The sequence below is a fragment of the Notothenia coriiceps genome, unplaced genomic scaffold (assembly GCF_000735185.1).
Source record: "Notothenia coriiceps isolate Sejong01 unplaced genomic scaffold, NC01 NC01_scaffold00033462, whole genome shotgun sequence".
In the NCBI taxonomy this organism is placed as follows: Eukaryota; Metazoa; Chordata; class Actinopteri; order Perciformes; family Nototheniidae; genus Notothenia; species Notothenia coriiceps.
Genome location: NW_011366163.1, coordinates 43,894 through 70,706, shown reverse-complemented (window position 1 = coordinate 70,706; position 26,813 = coordinate 43,894). Strand labels below are relative to the sequence as shown.

At 42.3% G+C, this 26,813-nt stretch overlaps 1 protein-coding gene across 1 annotated transcript; it reads right to left on the bottom strand.

The window, feature by feature from the left end:
• Window positions 1–110: 110 nt before the first annotated feature.
• Window positions 111–26,078, bottom strand: wnt3 (wingless-type MMTV integration site family, member 3). Its single transcript, XM_010789929.1, has 4 exons — window positions 25,579–26,078; window positions 10,190–10,431; window positions 5,963–6,228; window positions 111–2,909 (listed from the first exon to the last, which is right to left on the bottom strand). The coding sequence occupies exons 1-4, from the start codon at window positions 25,656–25,658 to the stop codon at window positions 2,430–2,432; spliced, it is 1,068 nt and encodes a 355-aa protein (XP_010788231.1). The 5' UTR covers window positions 25,659–26,078; the 3' UTR covers window positions 111–2,429.
• Window positions 26,079–26,813: the final 735 nt, after the last annotated feature.

Genomic DNA, 26,813 nt, shown 5'->3' with positions numbered 1-26,813 from the left:
ACTTGCTGCCCAAGCTGGCTGTTTAAAAGGAAGTTATAACACAATGAAAAATAACATGACACAGATTTGTTGTTCAAATATATAATCTTAGTTCAGTCATACAGATATATACATTGTATAATAAATAATATTTATAAAAACATAACATTTACGATTATAAAATAAAAAGGGAATTATTCACTTTAAAACATTTGTACAAAACTTTGGATATAGCGGGGGAAGGGTGGGGGGGGGTGTACTGAACATAGGAAGGTAGGCCCAGGTAGGCAGGGCTGTGTAGAACATGACACAAATGCTAAGCTATGTCGCAAAGAGTACAGCCTACACACTACTGGGTATGTTTGTTGAATATAATTAATAGGAAGCAGGTGGGACTGTCAGAACATGTTGTGTGGAAACTTCTCACAGTGTGAATCCTGCCATCCATCCGTCCAACCATCCGTATTTTTTCCATTCACCACTGTCACAGGCAGCTGTCATTCACACACACATCCACATCTTGCAGACATAAATCATCTTCTCATGAAGTTTCCCAATGCTCTTTTGCTTTAGGGAATGTTCACCCCAAAACCAAAAATACAATTTCTCCCTCTACATTGTTTTGGTGTTAGTACTGAAATGGAAGTATTGACCACCTTCTCTACAACTAGGTGGCATCTAAAAAAACTCAGCAATGATTTTTCTAAAGAACCACATAACCACACAAAATGACGTGTGCAACCAGTAGTAGTTCGGTAGAAATAGTCCCTCTGGAGCTTTGAGCACTGTACGAGTGCCATCTTGTTGAATTATATTTTAAAGAAGATAAACATCTCTGTGGCCAATATCTCCAACACTTACTACCGAACCAAAACAATCTATGTTGATTAAAAGTACCACTGGTACGAGTGTAAAATATGTATTTCTGATTTTGAGGTGAACTGTCGACCAAAAAATCACTCCTGGTCACCTCAAAAAGATAAAATAATAACTCAACTAGGCCGATGCCTCTCAATAAGCAGTGTTAGATTAAATAATAGTATTTTCGTACAATATCTCCATTTCCAAATCTTTGAGGCAGGTGTGTTTTTGGGGTCTTCTGACAATAGTAAAGAATACTCAGAGAAGGAAGGCCGGGTGTAAAAGCCAATCAGAACCCACTCTCGGCTCCACATGTCGTCACATGTCCCCCTTCTCCATTTTTACAGTGAAAGATTTGAGTCGTACAAAAGTCTCTAAGATGGACTTGGTGAATGCAAGAAGAGTTGAATTAATAAGATCTCCCAATAACACTTTGCTCAGAAGACCAGAATTAATAATAAAAAGCATGCTGAAACTGGAACCACACTTGATGCATACATTTATAAATGAAACAAATGATCTTCTACTTGGACATATCATTTGAACCCTGGTAGTTTTCATTCCATATAATAATGATGTATGACTGCGTTGCATCACATGTGTGGAAATTATGAGCAATTTACAGTATGGAGGAAGAAAGTCATAATTCACAACAACTTGTAACGACTGAGAATTTGCTCGCATAAACAATGCTCACATTTTTCCCACCTGGAGTAGCTGAATAGTGCATACATATAAATGTGTAGGGTTGTTAGTTGGTGGAATGAGCATGCTTGTTCACACACATGCTGCATACCTCCAGTCCCAGCCCAATGGTAATATTTCAGAAATGCAGGGCTATAAAATCCGACTGTAGCATATATCTTCCAGGTTGACTGGTGCAGCCGAGTCAGTCAGCGGGGAGAGAAGCAACACTGAGGATTTCATCAGCTCAGTAGTTTACAAAAGACAGGACGGGGGCACTTCCAGCACCTGTTCAGTTCAGTAGTTACAAAGTGATGCTTTCCTGGGGCTTTTCAGTTTCACTTACTGCGGAGTGACGGTGTAGAGGTTGGTTTAGTCTAAAAAACTAAAAGGTAAACCAGCCAGGATGGCCGGGGAAGTGAGGTGTTAGTTAGAAATTGCTTTGTTTCAAAAGCAAAGATAGTTTTTTACTGCATTATTCTCCCAGGTAATAAGTGTTACTGTACATGCCACGGACATTATGTAGGCATGGAGGGGGGAAATAAATAAAGACGAGGGGGAAGGTGGGGGCCGATGCTGCAGGGAAAGGAAGAAGTGACACAACTCCTTGACCTCAGATTAGAGATCAGCCGGGTCAACACAGGACGCTTTCTCCCTCAGAATTTATGGTAATGTAGTGGTTTGGATTCAAGGAAGGGTTTTTACAAAAAATAAAGGTATGGAAGTATCCATAGCTGATGTGCCATAACCCATTAGGGCCTGAGTGTGTGTGCTGATGAATATGTGTTTGCTTGAGATGCAGAGTCTGTGTTTGGGGATGCGGGGAAAGTCGTGCAGGAAGTGAAAGAGTTGAAGTGTGGATGGGCAGCACTCGTAGTCCAGTTTTTTCTGAAAGCACCGGCCTCTCACTTGCAGGTGTGAACGTCGTAGACGCGCACGCACTCCTGACAGCTGACGTAGCAGCACCAGTGGAAGATGCAGTGGCACTTCTCTTTGCGTTTCTCAGTCCGGGTGTTGTGTCCGCGGCCGCAGCACAGCAGGTCACAGCCCTCGATGCCGTGCGACGACACGTTGCAGGCCCGGTCGCGCGTCCCAAAGGAGCCGGTCTCCTGGTTGGGCTCGCAGAAGTTTGGTGAGCCCTCGTAGTAGACCAGGTCGCGCTCGGTGGGGTGCTTGAAGAAGTTGTACTTGACCCGCAGCGTCTCTACCCAGCCTCTGGACTCGCGGTGCTTCTCCACCACCATCTCCGAGGCGCTGTCGTACTTGTCCTTCAGGTAGTCGCCCAGCATGCGGAAGTCTGGCTGCGCCCACCAGCAGGTCTTCACCTCGCAGCTCCCCGACAGGCCGTGACACTTACAGCGCAGGTGCATGTGGTCCAGGATGGTCTGAGAAACACACAAGACACTTTTATTTTCACCTTGTAGGAATATTTAAAGCTTATATCTGCTCTCCTGGTTTAAACAAATTAGGCCTACAAATTCACCAAGATGACCTTTATGCTACCTTTGTTAGCTAGCAGGAGAATACAAGCATGGAAGACGCCTGTGAAAGAAAGTAAACAGTTGACGGACTGTGATGTGATAAAGCTTTTAAGTATAATAATGGTTAAACTGTACGTTTTAGTATTATCATCCCGGTGCACACCAACTTAAAAATGAATGCTTAAAGAGCAACTTCCAGGTTAAAGACACCTGTGAATAAATGTGTAGGAAAATGATGTATACATTGACTTCATTGGCCTTCATGTGTACTCCTGTACGACAGCATTTTACATCTTTTCCGCACATGGGTCAGTTCAGGACTATCAAGTTCACACTGGAACCTTCAATTGGCCACCGTTTAACGAATAATGTGAACAGCCAAACCCAAAAAAATGGGATCATAGTGATAAGGCCAATATGGCATTGATATCATCCTGGCAAGCATCCAACTTGTAAGCCTTCATAACGCATTTCCTCATGATCCCTTTAAGCACTTCTCAACTAAAAATATATCTAAAGAGTCAATGCCTGCAGGCTTTAAAGGTGGATCTGAAGCTTGCTCCATCAGCTTGGATTTACTGTATAGTTACAAGGGAAGAGTCCAGAGTCATGACACAAATATATAGAATATAACTTCTTAAATGCATAAACCACTTCTGCCTTAGCCAAGAAATCCCTGAATACACCTCTCTTGGCAGAGCTTCTGGAGTGAGGTGGTGAGAAGTGTCTATGGAGGTTTTGACATTTGTTTGCTGCGTCTGTTACCACTGGAATCCCCTTAAGCTGCTGTGAATTCAAGCTGACTACGCCCACTATCCTCTGGGACCAAGGCCTACAGGCAGTGAGAATTTGATACTGAAAAGCTAGATTTGTTTATGGTGGAGTATTCCTTTAAAGTGTAATTAACCAAAAATGTAGTGGTCTTAATTTGATAGGTGACTCAATGCTTGTGGGGCAGGTAAGTCGGTCAACATCAAGCAAGATCTGTTGGAATTTTTATGGTCAGAAATGTGCAGGTAATTAGGTAATGCAGACCACTGAAGAGCAGGCCAAGAAAAACAATGTCAATGGCTGCAATTTATTTAAGTGTCATGCAGCTGTGAAGTACAGAGGCTCTTCTGCTGCCGCTAATTCTCTCTGAAGTCACTGGCTCACATCATGAGTGTTTCGCTGCAGGGCTTATTTTACCTTTGTGTTTTGATTTTTTTTCTTTTTGTGCTTTAATTCAACAGCTTTATTTAGCTGCCGAATTCCCCCAGCTGGGGCGGAAGGCAGGTGGCTGTGGCACCTCTGGCTAAAGTAAGGGAGATTGGGGCTGAGGAAGGGGAGGGGGGGCTTGTAGTGACATCATCCTGTGAGCTTGTCATGCCAACATCAAGTCCCAAAGGCCCTTGAGGCTAAATAATGGAGCGTGAGAGGGCCAGGTGGAGAGGAGACTCCTGACATTGCTGCTGTTCAGCTAGCTCCTGTGGTCTCCCTGCTCCTGTGTGCTCACATCAAAGGGCCCTCTTGTTGCCGTGTGGTCCCTCCATTTGCCCCTCAGCGAGCAGCCGGGGAGCCTATTTTTTTTTCTTAGCGGTGACAGCAGCCAGTGATGTTTTAAGTCTGGGCTGATTTCCTCTCTTTTCCCCTCAACCCACTCGGGTTATTTGACTGTCAGGGAATTTTCTCATTGGGATGCAAGGCAGGAAAGGTGAGGAGGGAGGGTGCTGCTTAGATGAGTAATTAACCAGTCATTCAAAGTCAAGTGCTCATTTTTAGGTGGAAATTCAGAAATATGCAGACAAGTCAAATACCAAATCCCTGTCAGTCACACGAACAATTAGTAATCCCACACTGTAATTTTGTCGGGGTAAATTCTCTCCTTTAGCAGCACAGTCAGACCGTTGTCCATTGTTGACTGCATCTCCGTGTCTGTTTTCCACTTTTGCTAAAATCAGTTGTACAAAGTGTGCTGAGGTTTGCCAACAAGGTTATGTTTTCGGTTCGGTTTGGATGTCTTTCAGAAGGATCAAGGATAAACTGGAAAGGATAACCATGGACAAAGGAAGAACCCCATAACATTTGGAGAAGATCAGAATTAGTGTGGATACGAAAAAAAAAAATTTCACTGGGGCATTTGGCTTTGGCGTAGGTCTACGCTCTCCCAGTGACCTTCCAGTTAATGTGATGTATTACAGTGACTTAAAGTACTATCAAAAAATGTGCTCAACAATGCAACCTTCTTCTCTATTGAGTCAGTTGTACAGTTATTGAACCAGTGCTTTCCAATCAATTAATCCTTGTGGTAATTGCTTTTGTGTCTGGACAAAAGTAAGTATGTGGACTGACCACCTCTGATTAAGCTTGGCTTATTAGTTTAAGTGAAAGGACATTTTGATCAGTTCTCAATCCAAACTTATTACAAATAAAACAGATGCTTACATTAGTTAGTTGAATGCTTGATGCAATTCATACATATGCAAAATGCTGCTTTGTGAATTGGTATCAGACTGAAGAATGGGCTGGAAATGTTAATGCTGCAGCATAGAGCTTCCAAAGGTTTGTGTTTGTCCCTTGCCTGTTTCAACATGAAAACTCCCAGCTCCATAAGGAAATGGTTTTCCCAGTTTGGTGTGAAAGAACTTGACTAGTCTGACCTGAGCCCTGACCTCAACCCTTTCCAACACCTTCAAGATGACCTGGAATTCTCACAGTGAGCCAGACCTGATCAGCTGTTGTCAGTGTAGTATATCTTGTGGTTAAATCCATTCAATAATACCTTCCCGAAATCTTGTGGTAAGCTTTCCCAGACAATTGAAGGCTGATATAGCAGAAGATGTTTGCCTATGAATTTGGAACTACCAAATAGGAGTGTGATGTTCAGATGGGTACATACTTTTGACAATATGTTCATATGGAATACAGAAACCTAACAGACATTGGCACATTCCTCATATGTGTCTACATGTATTTACCGAGCGTCCTGCCTCGTTGTTGTGGCGGTTCATCGCCGAGCGAGCGTCTGGGCGATTCTCTCTTGCGTCTGCAAACTCCCTGGACACCAGCACCCCAAACTCTGCATCCTCACTGCAGCCGCCCCACTTCCAGCCCTCCCCGGGGGGTCCCTTGTGGTGGGAGTCACAGCCGCACATGGTGGAGGTGCCCTCGGCGCAGGAGCGTGTCACCGCGAACGCCACACCTGCTGAAGCTATGGCGTGGACAAACGCTGACTCTCTGGTTGCTGAGAGAGACGGGTGAAGACAGACAGAGAGGAGACAGATATAGAGAGTGTGTCAATCTTGTGTTTAACACGGACCCGGCAATCTTTACTGCTGCCAACATCCAGACAGAAGTATTGAAAGGGATACCCCCAGGCAACAACCTTTTAACACAGCATTTCATCTTTTGAGAAGGCACATTTATGTACGACTGTGAAAAACAAGAAGCCTTATATGGAGAAAAAAATGAGAACCCTCTTCTTTTTTTTAAAAATATGTAAACATGGTTCAGAGTGTTTACCATATAATCACCATCAGCGCTGAGGAAGGATATGAAGGAGCAAAAAAAAAAACAGAGTCCCTGCAGTGACATCAGCCCATTGTGGTTGTGTCAGGAGGGCCTAACGCTCAGTGGGATCTCAGTGACCTCCTGTCATCCCTGAGGTGTGCTGTTTTGCATCTGGATAGTGTTTCAGGAATGTTGTCACCCCCCCACCCCCTCCTCCTCCTACACGTCCCTGTTCAGGGCCCAAGGCCTTCTGGTGAAACCTAGCAGTGTGTCGGCCTGTTTCTTTTTTACACACTGAAGGATGGAGTTACGCCTCCTTTGAAGGAAACAGCTTATTATGTAACCAGACACCATTGTTTCACAATCATAGCACACTTACCGTGGCTCACCCATTACACTCCACTAGCTGTGCAACACACACACACACACACACACACACACACACACACACACACACACACACACACACACACACACACACACACACGTAAGGGAAGGTGTCCTTAAGCAGTGGTTTTACTTCTCAAGAGCATTGAGTGGCCTGAGTTTGTGATACACACAATTTAGTTTTTTGAAATTTGTACGGACACGACCAGAAAATTAAACCAGTCGTTTGTAGACCACAGTGGCTTCTAAAGCCAAACATTCCTGACCAGTTTCACTGCCAATGAGGATTTCGAGAACCGTTCAGACTACTTTACAAGCCACAGACAGTTTACTAATGTTTGGCTGGAGGCAAGTCATATTTTCCCACCCTGAAGATATCTGCAAGCATAGTTTCAAAAACAAAAACATGTTAGCTTGTTATGATTCCCCAAGGGACAATATCTGTGCTGTTATGTTTCTGTTTTCAATATATCCGTATTTCTGATGCTAATAATTGAGATTACAGATGGTAAGATTATCATCTTTTAGGGTCTTTACGAAATTCTGTAAATCAGCTTTATTCAAATACATACTCAACCAACATGTTAATAATGTGCTTTTTTAGAATTCCCTTATTAAATCTAACAATGAAACAGTGACTTTACTCTTGCATCTTTATCTCATCATTCATCCAAAAATTCACACCTTAATCATGCATGAATGTCACCATGTGGTATAACAGATCATAGCTTTTGGCTTATTGGCATCTGTAGTTTGTTGGCTGGTCAAAACAAAGATACCAGTCGTGAATACTTAATACAATGTTATACATGAAAAAACGTACAAGACATGTACGTTTATGGGACTTGAGCTTCAATTTTGAGGCAATTAATGATAAGTAGCAAAACATTGTTGTTAAGTTGGTTTTGGATACTGTTTTGATCAATATCCCTATGATCCTTGCATGACTGGATGCCACTCTGTCCTCTGGTTGGGCATCCCTGCTCGCCCTGGCAAGCCGCTCTAGGCCATCCACAACAGGGGCCTGTGAGCCCTGGGCCCCTGGAGCTCTGGCTGTTAGCCATGGCTAGCGCTGCTTCTGCTACCTGCTGGGTCCATCAATCCGCCTTTGTTTCCCTTGTGTCACACTGTATTACCCACACAAAGGGCCCAGCGACTCGCGCCCCCACAGCCTCGCTCTGCCCGGAGCTGGCATTCCCTAAACTCCCTAACCCCCCTCTCTCTCCAGCCACCCCTCCGCCAACACCCTGAGCTGAAATCCCATACACCACCACCACCCACCACAGGAGCTCAACCCCCCATTTCCCCCATGGCATCCACCAACTGCACCACCATGGCCAACACGCAGCCCGAGGTGGCTGGGGCTGGTGGTTGGTAGCTCTTGCTTCTCTTCCATTTATCATTTCCCAAAGTGAGACGCTACCTTTCCTCCTTCCTTCCTTCCTTCCTTTCTTTCTTCACTTCCCTATCCCTGAAGTGTTCAGCCGGGCTAGGTTGGGAGAGATCCCCTTTCAGCCTGTTTTCATGACAGAGTCAAAAGGGCGTGTGAAAGGGGTGTCCGTGGGAGCTGGACTGTGTGAGGCGCGCACTGGTCTTCATGCACAGTAGGGGTTTTGCGGAGCCCCCCGGCCCTTTTCTATTGCCTGTAATCTCATTTGGTCTCCCCTCTCCCTTTTATTTGACTGAGGAGCTTGGACTGCTCACACTGCCCATTTCTGCCCAGATTCCTTCCCCTCTGACACACAGGGTAATTCATTTCCAATCACGACACACAAACTCCTACCTTTATAATTAGGGGCTGCAGGGCCTTAAGCAGGACACCTGTGCCTATTGTCCTAGGTTTAGCAGGATTGTTTAAAGAACACAGTTAGTGTGGATACATCTTACAATTAGTATTCTGCGTGTGAAGCGCCTGATGGTTGTCTCCAGTATATCAGCCCTACTTGTCAGGCTTTGTTGATGGAGTTACCGAGCTGACCCTCTTTCATGCCTGAGAGTGTAAACACGGTTGGGAAATCCGAAATATAGGTCTGAAGACAAATGTGATACTGAAGGTAAAGATGGATGGAAGTTGAATAATGTGTAAGTGCTTGGACCTGCGCTCATTTCTCACTGCTGCCGGGAAAGGTGTATATTATTGTAATTGCCATAGTTTGTCAGTAAAGCCCACCAATCAGAAGCCTAAGGGTTTATTAGCTTGCAATAGCCTCTGTCATAGTTTTAACAGTAGCGAGATGTTTGGCACAGATCATTTAAATCAATATTTCTTTTCAGCTCCTTATACAGTTGCAAGAAAAAGTATGTGAAACCTTTGGAACTACCTGGATTTCTGCATAAATTGGTCATAAAATGTGTTCTGATCTTCATCTAAGTCACAACAATAGACAAACACAGTCTGCTTAAGCTAAAACCACACAAACAATTATATGTTTTTATGTTTTTATTGAACACACCATGTAAACATTCACAGTGCAGGGTGGAAAAAGTATGTGAACCCTTGGATTTAATAACTGGTTGACCCTCCTTTGGCAGCAATAACCTCAACCAAACGTTTCCTATAGTTGCATATCAGACCTGCACAACGGTCAGGAGGAATTTTGGACCATTCCTCTTTACAAAAGTGTTTCAGTTCAGCAATATTCTTGGGATGTCTGGTGTGAATCGCTCTCTTGAGGTCATGCCACAGCATCTCAATTGGGTTGAGGTCAGGACTCTGACTGGGCCACTCCAGAAGGCCTATTTTCTTCTGTTGAAGCCATTCTGTTGTTGATTTACTTCTGTGCTTTGGGTCGTTGTCCTGTTGCATCACCCATCTTCTGTTGAGCTTCAATTGGTGGACAGATGGCCTTAAGTTCTCCAGCAAAATGTCTTGATAAACTTGAGAATTCATTTTTCCGTCGATGATGGCAATCTGTCCAGGCCCTGAGGCAGCAAAGCAGCCCCAAACCATGATGCTCCCTCCACCATACTTCACAGTTGGGATGAGGTTTTGATGTTGGTGTGCTGTGCCTTTTTTTCTCCACACATAGCGTTGTGTGTTCCTTCCAAACAACTCAACTTTGGTTTCATCTGTCCACAGAATATTTTGCCAGTAGTGCTGTGGAACATCCAGGTGCTCTTTTGCAAACTTCAAACGTGCAGCAATGTTTTTTCTGGACAGCAGTGGCTTCCTCCATTTTATGACCAACTTATGCAGAAATCCAGGTAATTCCAAAGAGTTCACATACTTTTTCTTGCAACTGTACATATTTACATTGTTACAAAATGCATGCCTTTTTTCTAAGTCTAAGTGCCTCTAGATAATGTACCTTTATCTAGCACAGGGCCGAAGATGGCCAGGTTGTCCTTGATGGTGGTACAGTTCCATCGCCGGCCCCTAAACTGGTGCTGGCACTCCTGGATCCCCAGCTTGACGCCTTCTGCGACGCTGGGCATGATCTCTATGTAGTTGCGACAGAAACGCAGCTGCTTGGGCACCAGGCCGGGGATGGAGCCACACAGGATGGGTTGGGAGCCCAGAGACGAGTACTGCTGCCCAAGGGCCAGGGACCTGCGAAACACAGAGAGGATTAACAGAGAACTGCGGGAGATAAACACATCTCTGCATTCTGGTTAAAGATATGATATGCAAAATTTCCCCATTTATATTTCTGAAAACAACTTGGCCGGTTATATTTTGTTTATGTATTTTGAGTAGTGTACTTGCATTATCCAACGTTTTTTCCAGCTATTTTAGAATGTATTGGAAATCATTTGGTAGCCTGTAATACTGTTGACATTGGACAACTTTGGACATCCATGACATATATGTCATTGGATGTCTGGTAAATGTTAGCATTTAGCTTGAGTCATATGCATCCTGTGTTTACTGGGTGAACACTAATTTTGACTTTAACATTTTACAGGTATTCAACACCATGTCCTTTTTGTTTTGGATTAGGAGGAGACTTCTGCACATAATTTGGCTCTTGTTATATCCTGAATGTTGGAAACTTCTGAAACAAACCGAGATAAGTTGACTGCAATGACAAACTCCCATGCTACTTTGTAATGCCACCAAACTTTGACTTCTGTCAATCAAAAGATTGAGACTACCGTTAGTGGTTGAAAATTACATATCAAGCCTTTAAGCACAATAGCGGACAAGATATAGAAAGAACTGCATCATGGTCAAGGGAGGTGTGTCACAGCAATCACTGCCAAACATAAAACCGGCTCAATTCAGATGACATACAATTGTAACTTTTAAAATTTTTAGAGTACATATTGTACCACAATACTTTTTTTTTATTGGCTGAAATAATTTGAATCAACAACTATCAGGAGGTGAAATCTGACATTGGGATGTCTGTCAAATTAGTAATCAAAAATAAGGTAAGACAAACTTTCTGTATGCCAAGGGATGTACATTCTTTGTTCAGATAGTTCTTGATTTATATCAACATTTTGCCAATTTTTGAGGATTTTGTTTAGGTTGAAGAGGGAGGACGGCACAGATTTCATCATTCTCTATTTATTTCAACAGCATAGTGCTGAATCAATTAATCACCTTAATGTTATTTGTTTTACGGCAAATTATTGTATTGCTGCTTGTGTTGAGACAACATTTACAATTTGATCATTTTGGCTTTGTTTTGTCTTACGAACCTATTTCGTAGGATGTAGCAAGTAAGACTGTCTGCGTCACAGTTCAAGTCTGTGCCTTACTTGAGTTCAGCCCCACAATAGAAAGGATTGTTACCTGCCATTGGAGGCTCTTCGTCTTTTTTCATTAATCTGAGGTTTAACTGTAAGCCTAGCTCCGTGACAGTACTGTGATTTATATTACTTACCTGTTTAATGTAGTTCATACTAAGAGCTCTTGTTTATTTTGTCTTTTTCTCTCCAGCAGGAGAGGGGGGCTAATAGGCCCACTTCAGGGCAAGGATACAAGCTATTAGCACTGACTTTTCAAAGTGTTCCCACTTGTTAGCATACACAGATCTGCTGATCTAACAGATAACACACAAGAACCTGTCTGCTAAGGTTGGGGAAAACTCCCTGATACATATCAAATATATGAAAACACCTGCCTCTACAGTTCCATTTTAATTTGTGGCTTTCCTTGGTATCTGATTTGATAACAATGACAGCGATTACAGCTTGGCTTGCTGTTGGACAAAAACAGCATATCTGAACATGTGTGCCTCACCAGTAGGCTCATGCAGATGTGCCTCAGCACCACAACAAGGCGGCCAAGATCAGCTTGTGATGCCAGAAACAATTATAGTTTCACTCTGGTAATTAATTTTAATTGCTTTCTATTTCTCTTGGAATAATAGACAGAGAGACTGAAAATATGTTTGCCATGCCCATGTTTTAACATGCTTTTTGTTATGACAAGCTAAAACAAAACTGCCGTGTCTTCCAGAGAGTCATGCATCTACTGTTGGATGTCAGACACAAATGTCTTGTTGATGTATATCCAGGCATACAGTTTATCACCTGAAGAACCATATACAGGTCTGCCTTTTTAAAGATTTTGATTTGCCTATCAATTACTCCACCCCCGTTTTCTTGAATTTGAGAAGAAAACTTATTTTGCATGCCTCTTGATCAAATAATTTCAAAGGGTGAGAAATGCATGAAAATGGTGACAACCATTGTCACAAAAGCAAAAACATTCATTCACAAACCCTCGCGCAAGTAGTGCAGTATAATCAAAGTCTAATTCATCGTCATATGCTCACTACTTCCAAAACACATGAATTTTAAATCACTGTAATCTACCAGACTCGCATGAATGAGAATTGCGCCTGTGAAAGCGTGAGACTGCTTATGTCGTTGTGTTTTTCCTGTTGTTAAACGCAGCCCCTACTTACTACAAATCCTCAACACTTTTCTCCGTTTTGTGATTCCTTGTCTACCTTGAAGGCTTGCCATAAAAGGTTTTCTTCAAGAATGTAAGGGTAACACAAATTGATATATAAATTGTCATTTCTGGGGTAATGAATGCAAGAAAAATCTCCTTTGGCTTGACAATAAATGTGTGTGATTTTGGTGTTTACAGGGTTAGGGATTTGAAGAGCTGTTGCCAACATTTATAAGAAAAGACCTTCACCAGTGTCGAGCAGTTTCTCCAGCACTTGGCTGAGTCTGGGCGAACAACGTGACGCTGGAGGCCATGAGAGGATCATGGGGGAACAATTGACGCTGATCAGATCAGACCGCCACTCAGGATGACCTCAGGACCCCCGCAGGGCGCAACCCAATCACAGCAGCCACTGACTGTGACAGATGAGTGCAGCGCAGTGCCCCACCCAAACACAAAAGTCAAACCATTGAAGTCACTGGGGAAAAAATCCCCCCTTAGATAGGTTCACAGCTCATGTGCGCTTTTGCTTTCTACATATGGCTACCACCAAAACCCTGCCCCCACAAAACCTCGCAAACAATGTTTTTGATCTCAGGAGTGCATTGTTGCAAAAGGCTCCCAGGTATCAAGTTGTTTTGCTTTTACAGCTGGTGCAATATAATATATTAAAATTAGATAATCAGCTATTAGCCACATGTGTATTTAGCAGCAGCTTCCTGATTGACACTGACAACAAACAATTCTAAATATGAAATCCTGTCCTATCGCAGTTCCTCAAAAAGTAAAATTACGTCAAACTATTTAACTTTCAAACACTGCTATGCACAGGGAAAAAATAAGTGTCTTCTCTTTTATATCCAACTTAATAATTCAAACCTAAAAATGCTGTTTTGCCCAATTTCATGTTCCCATGCTGAAATGTAAGAGTGCTCATCATTCTCATTCATGTTCTTGTCTCAAGTTTACCCAAGCGAAGTTAGCCACATTAGCTCATCTGCCAGTCCCAATCCCTCCAACATCACTGAGTTCAAGTGTTGCTGACTTCACTCTGTCTGGTGACTGAGTGACTAAGGGCCTTAATTACACTGTCTGCTAGCTCGGTTACTGCCCATTAATCTCTTAGTCAAAGGGTGGACCAGAGTGAGTGCTGCCCTGCACGGAGCTTGAATTTGAACCCTGGGGTGACATGCTCCCCGACAACATCAGTAAGAAAACTCAAACTCTCTTTATTGAGACCTCTGTGCCAACCTCTGCTATTTCGAGTTTAATACAGGACAGCTAAACCTCTTGCCCACCACTCTGACATGCAGGCTTAGCAAATGAGCTTGGGATTTCTGATGGAATCAATTATATAACCGCATGGGACTTTGTGGTGGACATAGCATGTTTAGACTACGGTCTGTCAGGCTATTTGTCTTTGTTTGCAAATGATGTGCCTCACTTGATCCATACTGTATGGATAGATGAGATGAAAGGGATATATTTTTTGGCTAGGTGCTAATGAGAGTCTTAACCCTTAGGGGTTATGAGGCGTATCGTGCAAACGGACACACACACATAAGATGCATGCATGCAGACCACATGCTGATCCTGCCTGCTCTGCCTCACTTCTCGGAAGCCATGAGCAACGTGTCTCAACCGAGTGAGGGAGCAGCAGACGCAGAGACCTCCACAGAGGCAGAATGCCGGGGGAATCTGCTGCAGGGGACGAGACAAGCAGCAGAGTAGCAGCGAGCGGCAGGGCTTGGCAGGTGCATGCCCAGGCAGGTCCGTATGGGGCCTCTACTGGCCTGGGGGGGTTTACGGCTTGGTCGGGGGTTTTCTCAGTATCTGAACTGGGCTGATGTGAAAGTATGACGGGCTGCTGGAAACCACAAAAATGAAGCAGAGGAAACAAAGGGATTCCACCACACACCTTGCTGAAGAGTGGAAATTCACGCAATCAAGAAGCACTGTAAACAAAAACTTTTGGCTCAACCCCTCCCAATGCAATACAGTATGCACTCTGCTGCTAGGATGGAAAAGTGAAGTGGCAGCATCTTATAGTTTTATTTTGTCTTTGAGAAGCAATGTATTATATGTTTCAGCTGCTATTGTAGGAGGTCTGCATTACAGGGGTCACTGTGTAGGACATGTCTGTGCACAGATGAGCTTTCTTTGTGTGACAGCCTCATATGTCCAGAGGCACAAATACTACCAGGTGACCCTCTGAACCTGTTGAGCAGAACATGACATCTGACCTCACTGCCTTAAGCTTGATGATATACAGAAACAGTTTGAAGTTCATGACCAGGGCCTCTATACATGTATTTAAAGACAGGGGTGCTGATCTATGGCTTTTCCTCATTAATCATTAGTTATATTAACCAAGTGCATCCTCATATTCAGATTTTACAGTCGTTAAAACTTGACGTGTCAGAGATGCTGCTTATCTTAAAGTGAGGAAAATCTATATTAACATATCTTTTTGGGCCAACCTGATCTTGGTCCTCTACACACTATTTTGGTTCCTGGTCCTTACCTTGTTGTGAAACATGTTTAATACTGAAAAACTGCTTTAAATTGCACGAAAACAACCTTGCAATGGCTTGTGACCTCCACACATAAGCATGCACTCAAATGAACATTGTACATCTGATTACATTACTTTAAGGAATCATTTCATGCATTTAATTTTCATTAAAGTTTTGCTTAGCCTCAGTATGTGCCTCATATAACGTTTACATTTTCAATATGGAATTATTAAACTATTTAAATTATTAGGCACAAATATCTAGAATGTGATTGATTTTTTTCTATGATTGCATTTTTATTTTAATATTAATTAAATGTTGCTTTTTTTGTATTTAAGTCAAACATTGACAATGTGTTGACAATGTAACAAATGGTCATGGTAGGCCTACATTTAACTACCAAATCATTTGTTCATATGTCACTTCCGGCTGCCATCTTTCGTCAGAATTTAGACTACTTTGCTTCTTCATCTTCTCTTTCCTAACAGTTAACTTTTTGGAAAACATCATAAGACTCTCAGGAATCTGGACATGTCTTCAAAATAGAGGTAAGTGTTCTTGAACAACCTGCTGACTTGTTTAAAGTAACTTTCAAATTATAATGTAGGTATGTGTTTACGTTAACCTTCAGATGAAAACGGAACTAGCGCTAGTGAGCATCTTGCAGGGTTTTTTTTTTTCTAAATTTATGCTGAAACTTGCTTATAAATTACAATTTAAAAAAAAAAGTGAATTTAGGATTTGATATGTTTTACGAGACATAAGGGCAGGAATTCAGAGGGAAAGGAGCAATTTTGAGCTCTGCTTTTTTAAAGGTCATACGTCAAACGCGTCATATTACATCACACAGGGGACACATCTCCGCTCTCTGACCGCGGGTATAGTTAGTAGTTGCGTTGAGTTGAGCGGTTGTGTTTTAGTGAGCTGGTATTTTTCGGTAGTTTTACATTGTATTTCACCATTTGTAATCATGATGCAGTATTGTGTTTGTGCAGGTTGCACAAATACCAGCCTGTCAGGACATCGAGTCCACAGTAAAAAGGACCGGAGCTAGCGTTCGTTCCTGGGTGCGTTGTGCATCCACCTCCCTGCAGCACATACTCTCCACAGCTTTATCAGGAAACCGTATTACTTCTCTCTCTCCCCCCCCCTTCGCTGCTCGCTGCTCTCTCTCTCTCTCCCCTCCGGTACACGGCACCGTAAGACATAGTGTGGAGTTGCATTAGGTAACGCTGTGGTGGCTGTACTGCTCCAGCCGTCTCCTTTGTGTTTGTTTGTTTCCCCCTGTCTGTGTTGTTTGTGTGTGCGTGGTGGCTGTCACTCCTGGCTCCCGGCTCAACCTCCACTCACCTGCTGCAATCAGCTGTGCACCCTCCCCGACTACACACCTGCTTTCCATCAAGCCATTTACAATGACATATCAACGGAGGCTCCACAACCTTTCTCCGCCAGATCGTCAAGTATCAGCCGTATCTCGCGTCTCCCCTCCGGTACACAGCACCGTAGTGTGGAGTTGCATTAGGTAACGCAAGTGGTGGCTGTACTGCTCCAGCCGTCTCCTTTGTGTTTGTTTGTTTCCCCCTGTCTGTGTTTTTTGTGTGTGCGTGGTGGCCGTCACTCCTGGCTCCCGGCTCAACCTCCACTCACCTGCTGCAATCAGCTGTGCACCCTCCCCGACTACACACCTGCTTTCCATCAAGCCATTTACAACGGCATATCAACGGAGGCTCCACAACCTTTCTCCGCCAGATCGTCAAGTATCAGCCGTATCTCGCGTCTCTCCTCCGGTACACAGCACCGTAGTGTGGAGTTGCATTAGGTAACGCGAGATACGGCTGATACTTGCGCATTAGTTTCTGTTATGGATCAGTATCAACAGTCCTGCCAGTAACGTTACTATATTATCAATGCTACTTTAGTTATAGCCTGATATATGATAGCTAACTTCACAATGTTGTGATGTGACGTTAGCTAACATTCTGTAGCTAACGCCGGTCACTCACCAAGATAGCTGCCCAGTTCTCCACTGGTTCTCCTCACACCACAGCTCAATTTCGCTCCGATGGCCGTTATTTCTTCTAATCCTTGGCTGCTCCTGGTCTCTTGGACGCCTAGCAGGCTCATAATTATAAGGTTGTGGTCCGTCATATGCATTCGAATATTCATGTTCAACTTATTCTGTGTCGAAACCTTTATATATACAGTCTATGGTCGAAACTAGCATTGGGATCCATGTTTATTAATACGTTACAACGGCCGCTCTCCCCCTTGTTTCCACCATTTTACGTCACACGCGGGAGGTCACGTCCCGAGGTTTTTTTATGCGGAAGTGAACATTTCTTACAAAAACGACGCCAGATGTCACTGTAGTGTATATTTCTGTATCTTTTTTTGAAAATCTAGTGTATTCATCATTTTCCTACACATTTATTCACAGGTGTCTTTAACCTGGAAGTTGCTCTTTAACAATAGCCCTTCTTCAAATGTAGCGTTATATTTTTGATATCAAATGTAGTTTTTTGATGCATGGCGATTTCCTCAAACATTGCTAATATGTCTTTTGAAACATTTTGCGTTTTAATTTTGTATCCTGAATATTATAGCACATGTAACTACACATAGTAGCCTACTCCTTAATGCCTCGCGCACCCACCCGGTCCTTAATTAATGACAAGTGACGTGAAATACGCTAAATAATATTTTGTATCGGGCTTCCAGCTACTTTGCTAAAGTACATCAGCAAAATCACAACATAGAAACATTTCCATTCAGATACTTCGCTAATATAGAACTCATGGAGGCAAAAAGTCTTCTGCTGTTGTTTAATTTTTTTAATTCGCTTTTTCTAAGCAAATCACATGCAGTCAAATCTGAGCTTGCGATAATAACTATGCCTTTAGCTGTGAAATTGTTATAATGAAGTAAAACGTACTACATTTCCTTCTAGAAAATAGTTGTGTAGTGATTGAAGGAAACATACATTGGAAAATATACTAGTTAAGAATAGTGACATTTGTTTCCATTAATTAATTAATGGAAATTAATGTAATTACTAACCTTGTATACTGGTCAGAAAGGCATACATTGAAATATGCTTTACCTTCAGGTTGTTCTTACTGAGTTTTTTAGTGGTTTGTAGTACAAATTGGAGTGTTAAAGTGGCAACCGAAGTATGAGAGTGAAGCAGGGAGGAAAGGCGAGGGATTAGAGAGCCTGTCACAATCAATCCCTGCATGCATTATTCCTTAGGCACTGTTCAAAAATCTATGGAAACCTGCATGCATGTATGAAGGCAGAAAGAGCTACCTGGTTCTGTCGGTACTTGTACATTCCCACTTCCAACAAGGTTATCACTGAGATGATGGCAAGAGGTGGGACGCCTTATTAGTATTGCTCATTCTGGGCAACCATTGTAATTGTGTTAATTTTGCACCAGGTTGTTGCTTGTTGCAAGACATGCTGAAAACTGCCAATAATGATATAATCCATTATGTTTCATCACAAGCTAGGACACTGGGATGTGTTTTTAGGTGATGTGGAATTAGGGTTTCTATGTTATTTAACTTTTATTTTAGTAGCAAAGAGCATTATATAAAAAGTATTACTTTAAAGAATACAGATAAGTAGATTTAACAAGGGATTTGAAATAATTCATTCTTTGGTAGGGCTGCATGTTATGAGAAACATATCTGTTAATGTAAAATTGCAAAATAATTGCAATAACAATATTAATTGTGATAAACAAACATATATGAAAGTGATAGTTCTGTCTTTCCGCTGCTTTAAGTACTGTATATTGCTTGAAGAAAAAAAAGTTGTATCCAATATTATTTAATAAACAAAGTGAACATCGAACTAAACACAAAACACACTAATAAAAGAAAAGTGTTTACAGTTACATAGTGCAGTTTAGTTCTCTTTTAAAAACGTGTGCGATATTTCCATGCGGGTTATTGGGAAAGTTAATATTGTGATGATGATTTAAAACAGCCCTAGTCTTGAGTAACATATTTGATCCTATTTGATAAGTGCTATAACATTCCAATGTATTTGCTATTGTGGATGATGGGTGCCAGTCGTTTTCAGCCATGTCTGAACAAGGTAACTTATTTCATTAAAGATAAATTAATAATGTCAGCTTATGCTTGGTTTGTGCCTTAAGCGCTGAGTTCTCCTGAGTGTGTGCTGTGACTTTCTCTGTGAGAGCCAGGCTCCTGAAAAGGCCTCTGCAGAATATGTTAAATATATGTATATATTAAACTCTAATCTACCTCTAATTTACCTCTATATGTTGACGCTGCAGCTCAACTTGTCAGATTCGCCCCGAGGACATCGTGTTACTAAAAGAGAGCAGTCAGAAGCGTACATTGAGAACATTGCCATCCCAACTTTATTTATAAATCCCACAACAGCGTCCGCAGAGACATAAAGACACTCGGAAGAGAGTAAGTGGGCCAAGGAAACTTGCCGGCTTTGCCCGAGGATGGGACTTTTCCTGGTGGAGGATGGAATGCAAAGCTCCTGTCTGTGTTTTGTTGTCGTCTCTCTTTTTTCTGCACACTTTTGATTTGTAGTCCAACAGCTCCTGGCTGATCAGATAAAAAATGACAGGACCCCTGAAAAATGTTCCAACCTGTTCTTTGTTTTTTACCTCTGTTACCTCCCCTTCTTTCCCCTCTCTGCAGACTGTTGCAAAGAGTGTGGAGTTGGGACAAGGAAGCCCTGCAGTCACAAATGGAGACGTGAAGAAGGAAGCTTAACAGGGTGTAAACTTGTGAACCTGCCTGTCAGAAAGTGAATGAGAGCAGCAGTAGCTCTGCGGAGAACAAGGCACCGACAAATGAGCGTCAGACTGTAAGCTCTGTGTCTGTAGGTGGACTCTACAGAGTCTGATCTGTTGTCTTGAAAGGATGGAGCTGGTTTGAATGAGAGTCTTGAGGGACTGTGTGAATGAACCACACATTCAAACAGTGCATTGTTCCCTGCCACTGCTCATTAGGGCCCGCTTGTTGGCACTGCTGCTTGAATTGTCAGCAGTAATGCATTCTAGGCAAATCATAACTCGTGGTGGATTGTCTGGAATCTTCCTTTGTATGTCTGGAGTTTCTTTGTCGCAATTTCAAACACCACATTGTGTGTTTGATAGTACTTAATTGCTAATTGCTCTTGACTTTCGCACGCTTAGGTAATTTGGAAACATAAAAAAAAGCTGTGGAGTGATTCCATATCGATGGGGTCGAACCCGGTGAAATGAGCTTGCCAGTCTGCAGATATTTCTCTAACAGGCAGCATTTCAAAGAATGAATGACATGTTATGCATGCTTTTGCCTCTCCCTTTTATTGCTCTGAATCCCTCTGCAGGGCTGGGTGTTGTGCATCAAAACATTTTCGAAGCAGTCTGAACTGTACCAAACTTTCCAGTTTCCGCAAAGCTTGCTGCAAGGCTAAGCAGATAAGCAAACGTTGTCTCGTAATCAGTGATCTGATTCTGCCTGATTTAAATTAAAAGAAAAGCAAGGTTGCTTGTTCTAAGAAAATAATTATGATTTTGAGATCCAGGCTTTTTTTTTCATATTCTATTTGTAAAAATATAGTTATATTTTCTGACTATTTAAACCTTATTCCATGTAATTGAGCGACTTTGAATGCTGGCCCTGTCTTCCTTTCCTCACTGCACTCTGATTTGTTGTTTGGTTGACCTGGTCAGTGGCCTGAGGGCTTCCACTGAACATAGGCTGTACAGGTGTGAGCAACCCATCTCTGTTAGTGACCCTGTGTGTTAGAGACATTGCTTTCTGCTAATAATTAACCTCTGAAACAAGCCATACAGGTGAGATCAGTCAGGTAATGAAGACTTTAAATATTGTGTGTGTGTGCCTCCACACGTGTGTGTCCCCTAATGATCTCTTTGCCTCTGGCCGTTGCCGTTTTCCCTTTGAGGAACTGCCCTGGCCTGTGTTTTAGTGCAGCTAATAGCTGTGCACTGGGGGACTTTGCCATTTCCCACAAGAGCCCATTGGGTGTCCTTTGATAGTGTGTGAAGATTAGAACTCACCTTCGCTGCTTTGAAATACCACTCTCCTTTGAACCTCTTGCCTAGCTTGGGTTTGACTGTAATGTCATCCCACATGCTTGTTCAGTGACGACAGTTTTGTTAGTTTTTTTGTCACGAAACATGTTTGTTGAGAACATGAAGGTAACTCTCACTGACTGTACAGTTAAAGACTGGTGCAGGTTTTAGTGCATTAAGACAAAGGTAACATTTATTCATGCTGAACTTGCACAAACTCTCAATTCTAGTTGACTTTATGTTAGTTTATAACTAACAAATTCAAGTTATACAAAGTAAATGCTTAATGTGACCAATAACATTGTTAGACTGAGGCTCAGTGCCAATCTTAGAAAAAAAGAAAATAAACACTGTAGAACTGGTGTTTTGTTTAATTTGTCGACCAATCAAACAATATCGCTTCCCACAACTTTGATTTGGTGTGTAGGATTGTTGCCCATCTAGATCTAGCTTCTTTTGTTGAAAGAAACATTTTAAAAAGTTGATCTTTGGGAGTTGTCAATCAAATAAGAATCTAATGAGAGAATACGCATTTATTTAGCAATATTAATAATAGTATAACTCTCAAAGAAGGTAGGGAACATTTTACTGCACAATGTGTACTTCACTTCCGAAAGGTTTCGAATGCGGGACTTGTGATTACTTTCACAGTAGCACTACTTTACCTACGTAAATAATTTGACTTATTTTATTCTTTCAACAAATGTCTAAGTCATAAATGTTTTTGAGGAATTGCTTCCTTATCTCCTGTATCCCTGTGGATGTCTCTTTCTGCGGAGACGTTTTTCTTTGGCTTTAGCCCAAAATTGCCTTTGACCCTGACCCTATGGCGGCCCTCAGCCATTCATAATGGAACCCCAAAGTTTCTTATGAATGACATTCTTCTGGACTTTCCTGCTCCTTTCTCTACCTTCCACCGCAATGCTGAGAATAATACCCGAACATCCTTGATCTTTTCACACAAGGCGGCAGACAGAGGATTTTCCCGCAGTAAGAATCATTTAAGTGATCCCTTTTCCAATGGGAGGGGTTTTTGGGGTTGAAGATTGGATTGAAGATTGGAGGCGGGGGGTGTCACAGTCAGATAATGACATTCCTGAGACCCAGAGATGGACTCTAGCGCCCCATTTAAGCCGCTCAGGTTGAACTGGATAGGTCTGTGTATAGACTTGGCAGTTTGGTAAATCTAGATAGCTTTGCGTGAGATTTTCCCAGAGGTATGACAATATTAAGGCTACTCCAAGACGGCGAACACAATGTTGGTCAGGAAGCCGTATTTAGGCTTATACGTGCTTCAAATTTTAATTAAAAGATGTTGAAATTGATCCTTGAAAGAAAAAAAATGTACAATAGTATTTACACTGGTAAAAGAGTTTTTCTTCAGATTTGGCAAATGGTAAAACTAGATTTTGTCCATTATGTCGAGTTACTTGCTAACAGTTTTGACTTCCTCATATTTCTTGTGTTTCCTACTCAGATTGTCAGACTGGCAATCTTGTTTCTCCTCAGAGAGTGGAAGTAAAACAAACCCTGTCTGGTGCACTAATCCAAGAAACTTTGGTTGATCAGGACTGCATCCTTTGCCTAGTAAAGCTGATAATGTATGCTGACATTATCTCAAAAGAAGACAAAATAGCTTTATGGTTTAAAACATTTTAAAGCAAATAACCCTTGCGCCATTTTTTTTTATCCGCCTTTGTCTTCTTTATCCCTCCCATTAACCGCACTTATGTACATTTTAAGTTTAGCATTTGAAATATTTGTGAGGAAAATTGATGGCCCTACTTTAAATTGCAGAACAGTGTACATCAAGTGTATTATGTCTCTGATTTAACAGTTGTGATAACAGAGGGTAAGGAGAATAACAGTTATTGGATTTAACCTTTTAGTGGCTGTGATATGACAGAGTTAAAGCGATGATCTCTGCCGTTGCTCGATGTTTGGCATCGAAGTAAATTGAGCTGAGGTAATTCCTTGCTGAAAGTGACTGTCATCATTCACTTAAAACCGCTGCTGTTTACGCAAAGAACACAAACACACATCTGGCTGACAGAGTGGCTTAAGCTGCTCTGAAAATAGTTTATCAGTTAAGCCACGAAGGCTTAATACAATATTAGACGAGACTTTTATAAACAACGCTTATGTCATAGTCCTCAGCAAGTTCTCAGATATTCTTTGATTTTTAAATGCAGGTTAAAAGGTGAATAACAGCAATACGTCAAAAAACATATCTTTTTCATTCCCTAACCAAACAGGCTGTATGGTGTTGTCAGATAATTGGACAGAGACCTGTGGATTACGTAGGGATCTTTAAGATGTCATAAATTCTCGCAAACTTTGTTGTTTAAAGCTGCCGTTTCCCCAACATTCTTCCATTTCAAGGAGGCAATTTACTGCTCAGTCGCGCCTTTTCCAAACCCACCTCATTAGCTTTCTGTGTCTTTCTACTACACTTCATTTTCCTCCACGCATATGTGCATATCAGCGGAGTTATTTATGCTCTGTTTTGTTTTCAACACCCCATCTTGTCTAAGCAAAGCTGCCAGGCATAAAGCAGTCAAAAGTGCTCTTCCCTCCAACCCGTCCCACCTTGGCTGGAGAATTTATGGCCAAGTCCTCGCCCCTGAGACAGAAGCTGAGAGGGGCCTGCTCGGGCCTTGGCTGGCTGAAACTCGGCACCCTGTTGTTTGACGCAACACGTTATTTTGTCTCTTTTCGGACACCGCAGGGTGACGCCACTGACAGCGCTGTTTGACATCAATTCCTCAGCACCTGCCCAGTCACCTGGAGCTACGGCTACTGCTTTTCATCCCTCCACCCTCACAGTAACCCATTCCATGGCCTACACTTCAAATCATCTACCCAAATCAAAGGTGGTGCGCTTTGTTGAGGTTTGAACATTACACCAGTGTCATGTAAGCTCCTTGAACAGAACAGCTGCAGGTAATTCACAGAGAGAGAATCCCAAGCTCTTTGTCACTGTTGTCTGATGGGTCCTGCTGAAGCCAGCAGTGGGTGTAAAGTCCTCTCTGCCATTAACACTTCAGCCCTGTGGCCTGTGTGCTTGGCAGCTGCCTGCTCTGTAAATGAAACCAGAAGATGCTCGTGGTTTGGACAGCACTACGGTGGGACCACATGCTTGTTGGGCTACTAAAAGTGCAGTGGCTCTGACAAGTATTGTGTTGTGAGCCAAAAGAGCTTTGTCATACGCCCTCGCAAATATCTCCAAAATACAAGCTTTATGTTACAAAAGAAGACCAGGAGCTATGAGGTCAGCTGCATGTAGCTGAATTTGTAATGAGATAAACCTCTACATTTCAGTTACTGGTGCCAAAAGCGATCTGGGATAATTTAACAAAGAATAAAACCCTGCGGCACCTAAACATATTGTCTCCTGGCAAATCCGTGGTGGAGGGGGTGAATTGTGGTGCAATTGAAAAGCAAACTGTAAAGCTTAACTGTTTTAATTTAATTACAGCCGATACCTCATAGCAGATTGCAAATTTGTTGTATTTTCATGTTTAACACTGGCAAAAATGTTTGTACAACACATAAATCTACCAAAAAAAGGCAAATATAATTCAGATTGAAATTAGTGCAATTTTTGGGAGCCGCCGGCCTGAATGTAGAACAGTGACGCACAATAGCTAACAAAACAAAATGAGGCTCATCTTATAAGTCATGATTGTTCTACTCCCTGAGGCTCTCCTAAATTGATATGGTTGTACTTCAAGAAATAAATTGATTACGGTTTAGAAAAAAGAGCCTCTTTTGAGGCTTTGTTGAGTTTTCACGAGCAACAACAGCGTTGTCATCATCGGAGAGCGATATCTACAATTTATGTACAAATGAATGATCTGATGAGTTATTGTTGTGGCTGAAAAGCCTCATAAGTCCTTAAAGTGCTGTTGACAATTCATATCAACATGGCAACCTCTTCGCCAAAGTATTTTTCCTTAAATAAAAAAACCCCTCCATATTTTTAAATTATCTAAATGCTCACAAACTAAAAAAATCATTCCCTTTGCATCAAAACATTCTCCAAAATGATAAATGGACCTGAGTATAGAGGGGAAAAGAACGGAGAGCCTTTTCCGTTGCACTAGAATTTGAGGTTAAGATTCTTTGGACTGGGCCGGAACATTTTTCCACACTAAAAGTGCACATTCTGCCCCCTCAGAAATAATCATTTGACCCAAAAAACACTCTCTCTCTGTATGCGTCTAGGGTCTGATGCTGAAACTGTGGATTTGTACTCACCACCAGATGGGATAGCCTCCAAGCACCCGTGAGCTGGACAACCACACACACATCAAATATCCAATCAGATACAAATCCATGAGGTAAGCCTTGTAGTGTGTGAGAGGGATCAATACATAGAACTTCCAGCAAGCAATGAAGAAGAGTTTCCAGGAAGAGAAGCTTGATTGTTGAATGATGGGAATATTTAAGTGATATTGAGAAAAAAAGAAATCTTCCTCCTGTTTTCCCCCCTTCTTTGAGTCGGGCCAGGAAAGTGTGTCTGTCTCCTAGTAGTTAAGAGAATAAGTGTCTCTTACACACATGCACACACGCTCCTACCCGTCCTCTCCTTCCCTCCCTCTCTCTGAGGTTCTTCCCTAAGGTAGATATCTTTTTCTCTCTCTCTACTTTTTTCTCCCTGAGGATGCCTCATCCACAGGCCCAATATTAAAGGGGGGGAGAGGCGGGGGGAATGAGGTTTGGAGATGTCAGCTGGCAAGCCAATCACAGGAGATGGCCTTAGGTTACGAAAAAAAAATTATTATTCGTTCCCATCTGTCAATCACACGCCACCCCCTGGTAATGTGGAAAAGAAAGGAAAGAGTGAAAAGAGGGAGGGAGGGAAATGAGAAAGGGAGGGACACATGAAGAAAGGTAGAGCAGAGTTGTTACTCAACTTGTTTCATGTGTGATCATTGAAAAAAAAAATAGTGGCTGGAGGACAGTGAAGAAGATGCAGGCCAGCTTCTCCTTTCTCTTCCATACGAGGTTTGACGTTCGTTCTGGACACATTGATTTTATTAGGGGTGCACACTGGACTAATTGATTAGGGAATATATGCCACCACACACACAACAACACACACCACACACACACAACACACCACACCACACACACACCACACACACACAGTGGCTGGAGGTGAAGAGATGCAGGCCAGTTTCTCCTTTTCTCTTCCATACGGGGTTTGACGTTCGTTCTGACACATTGATTTTTAGGGGTTGCGCCCTGACTAATTGATTGGGATATATGTACACACACACACACACACACACACACACACACATAATCTCTGTCCGACTCACAGGGACATATACAGTGAATTTTCTAAATTGTTGTCCTCCCACCCCAACAGGGGGGGACATAAAAGGGGACACAATAAAGCCATAAACTGTGGTGGTGGCTGGGCCAGGCATGCAGGGTTATATGCTTCAGCGGCCCAAAGGCGACACATTTTACATCAATACTATTGT

Excerpts from the sequence above, each read along its gene's own strand:
- wnt3 (XM_010789929.1), bottom strand. The coding sequence starts at position 25,658 with ATGGATTTGTATCTGATTGGATATTTGATGTGTGTGTGGTTGTCCAGC. Across the intron at positions 6,229-10,189 it reads CGGCCCTGTGCTAGATAAAG|CAACCAGAGAGTCAGCGTTT; the intron begins GTACATTATCTA and ends CGTCTCTCTCAG. Across the intron at positions 2,910-5,962 it reads ACAACGAGGCAGGACGCTCG|ACCATCCTGGACCACATGCA; the intron begins GTAAATACATGT and ends TGTGTTTCTCAG.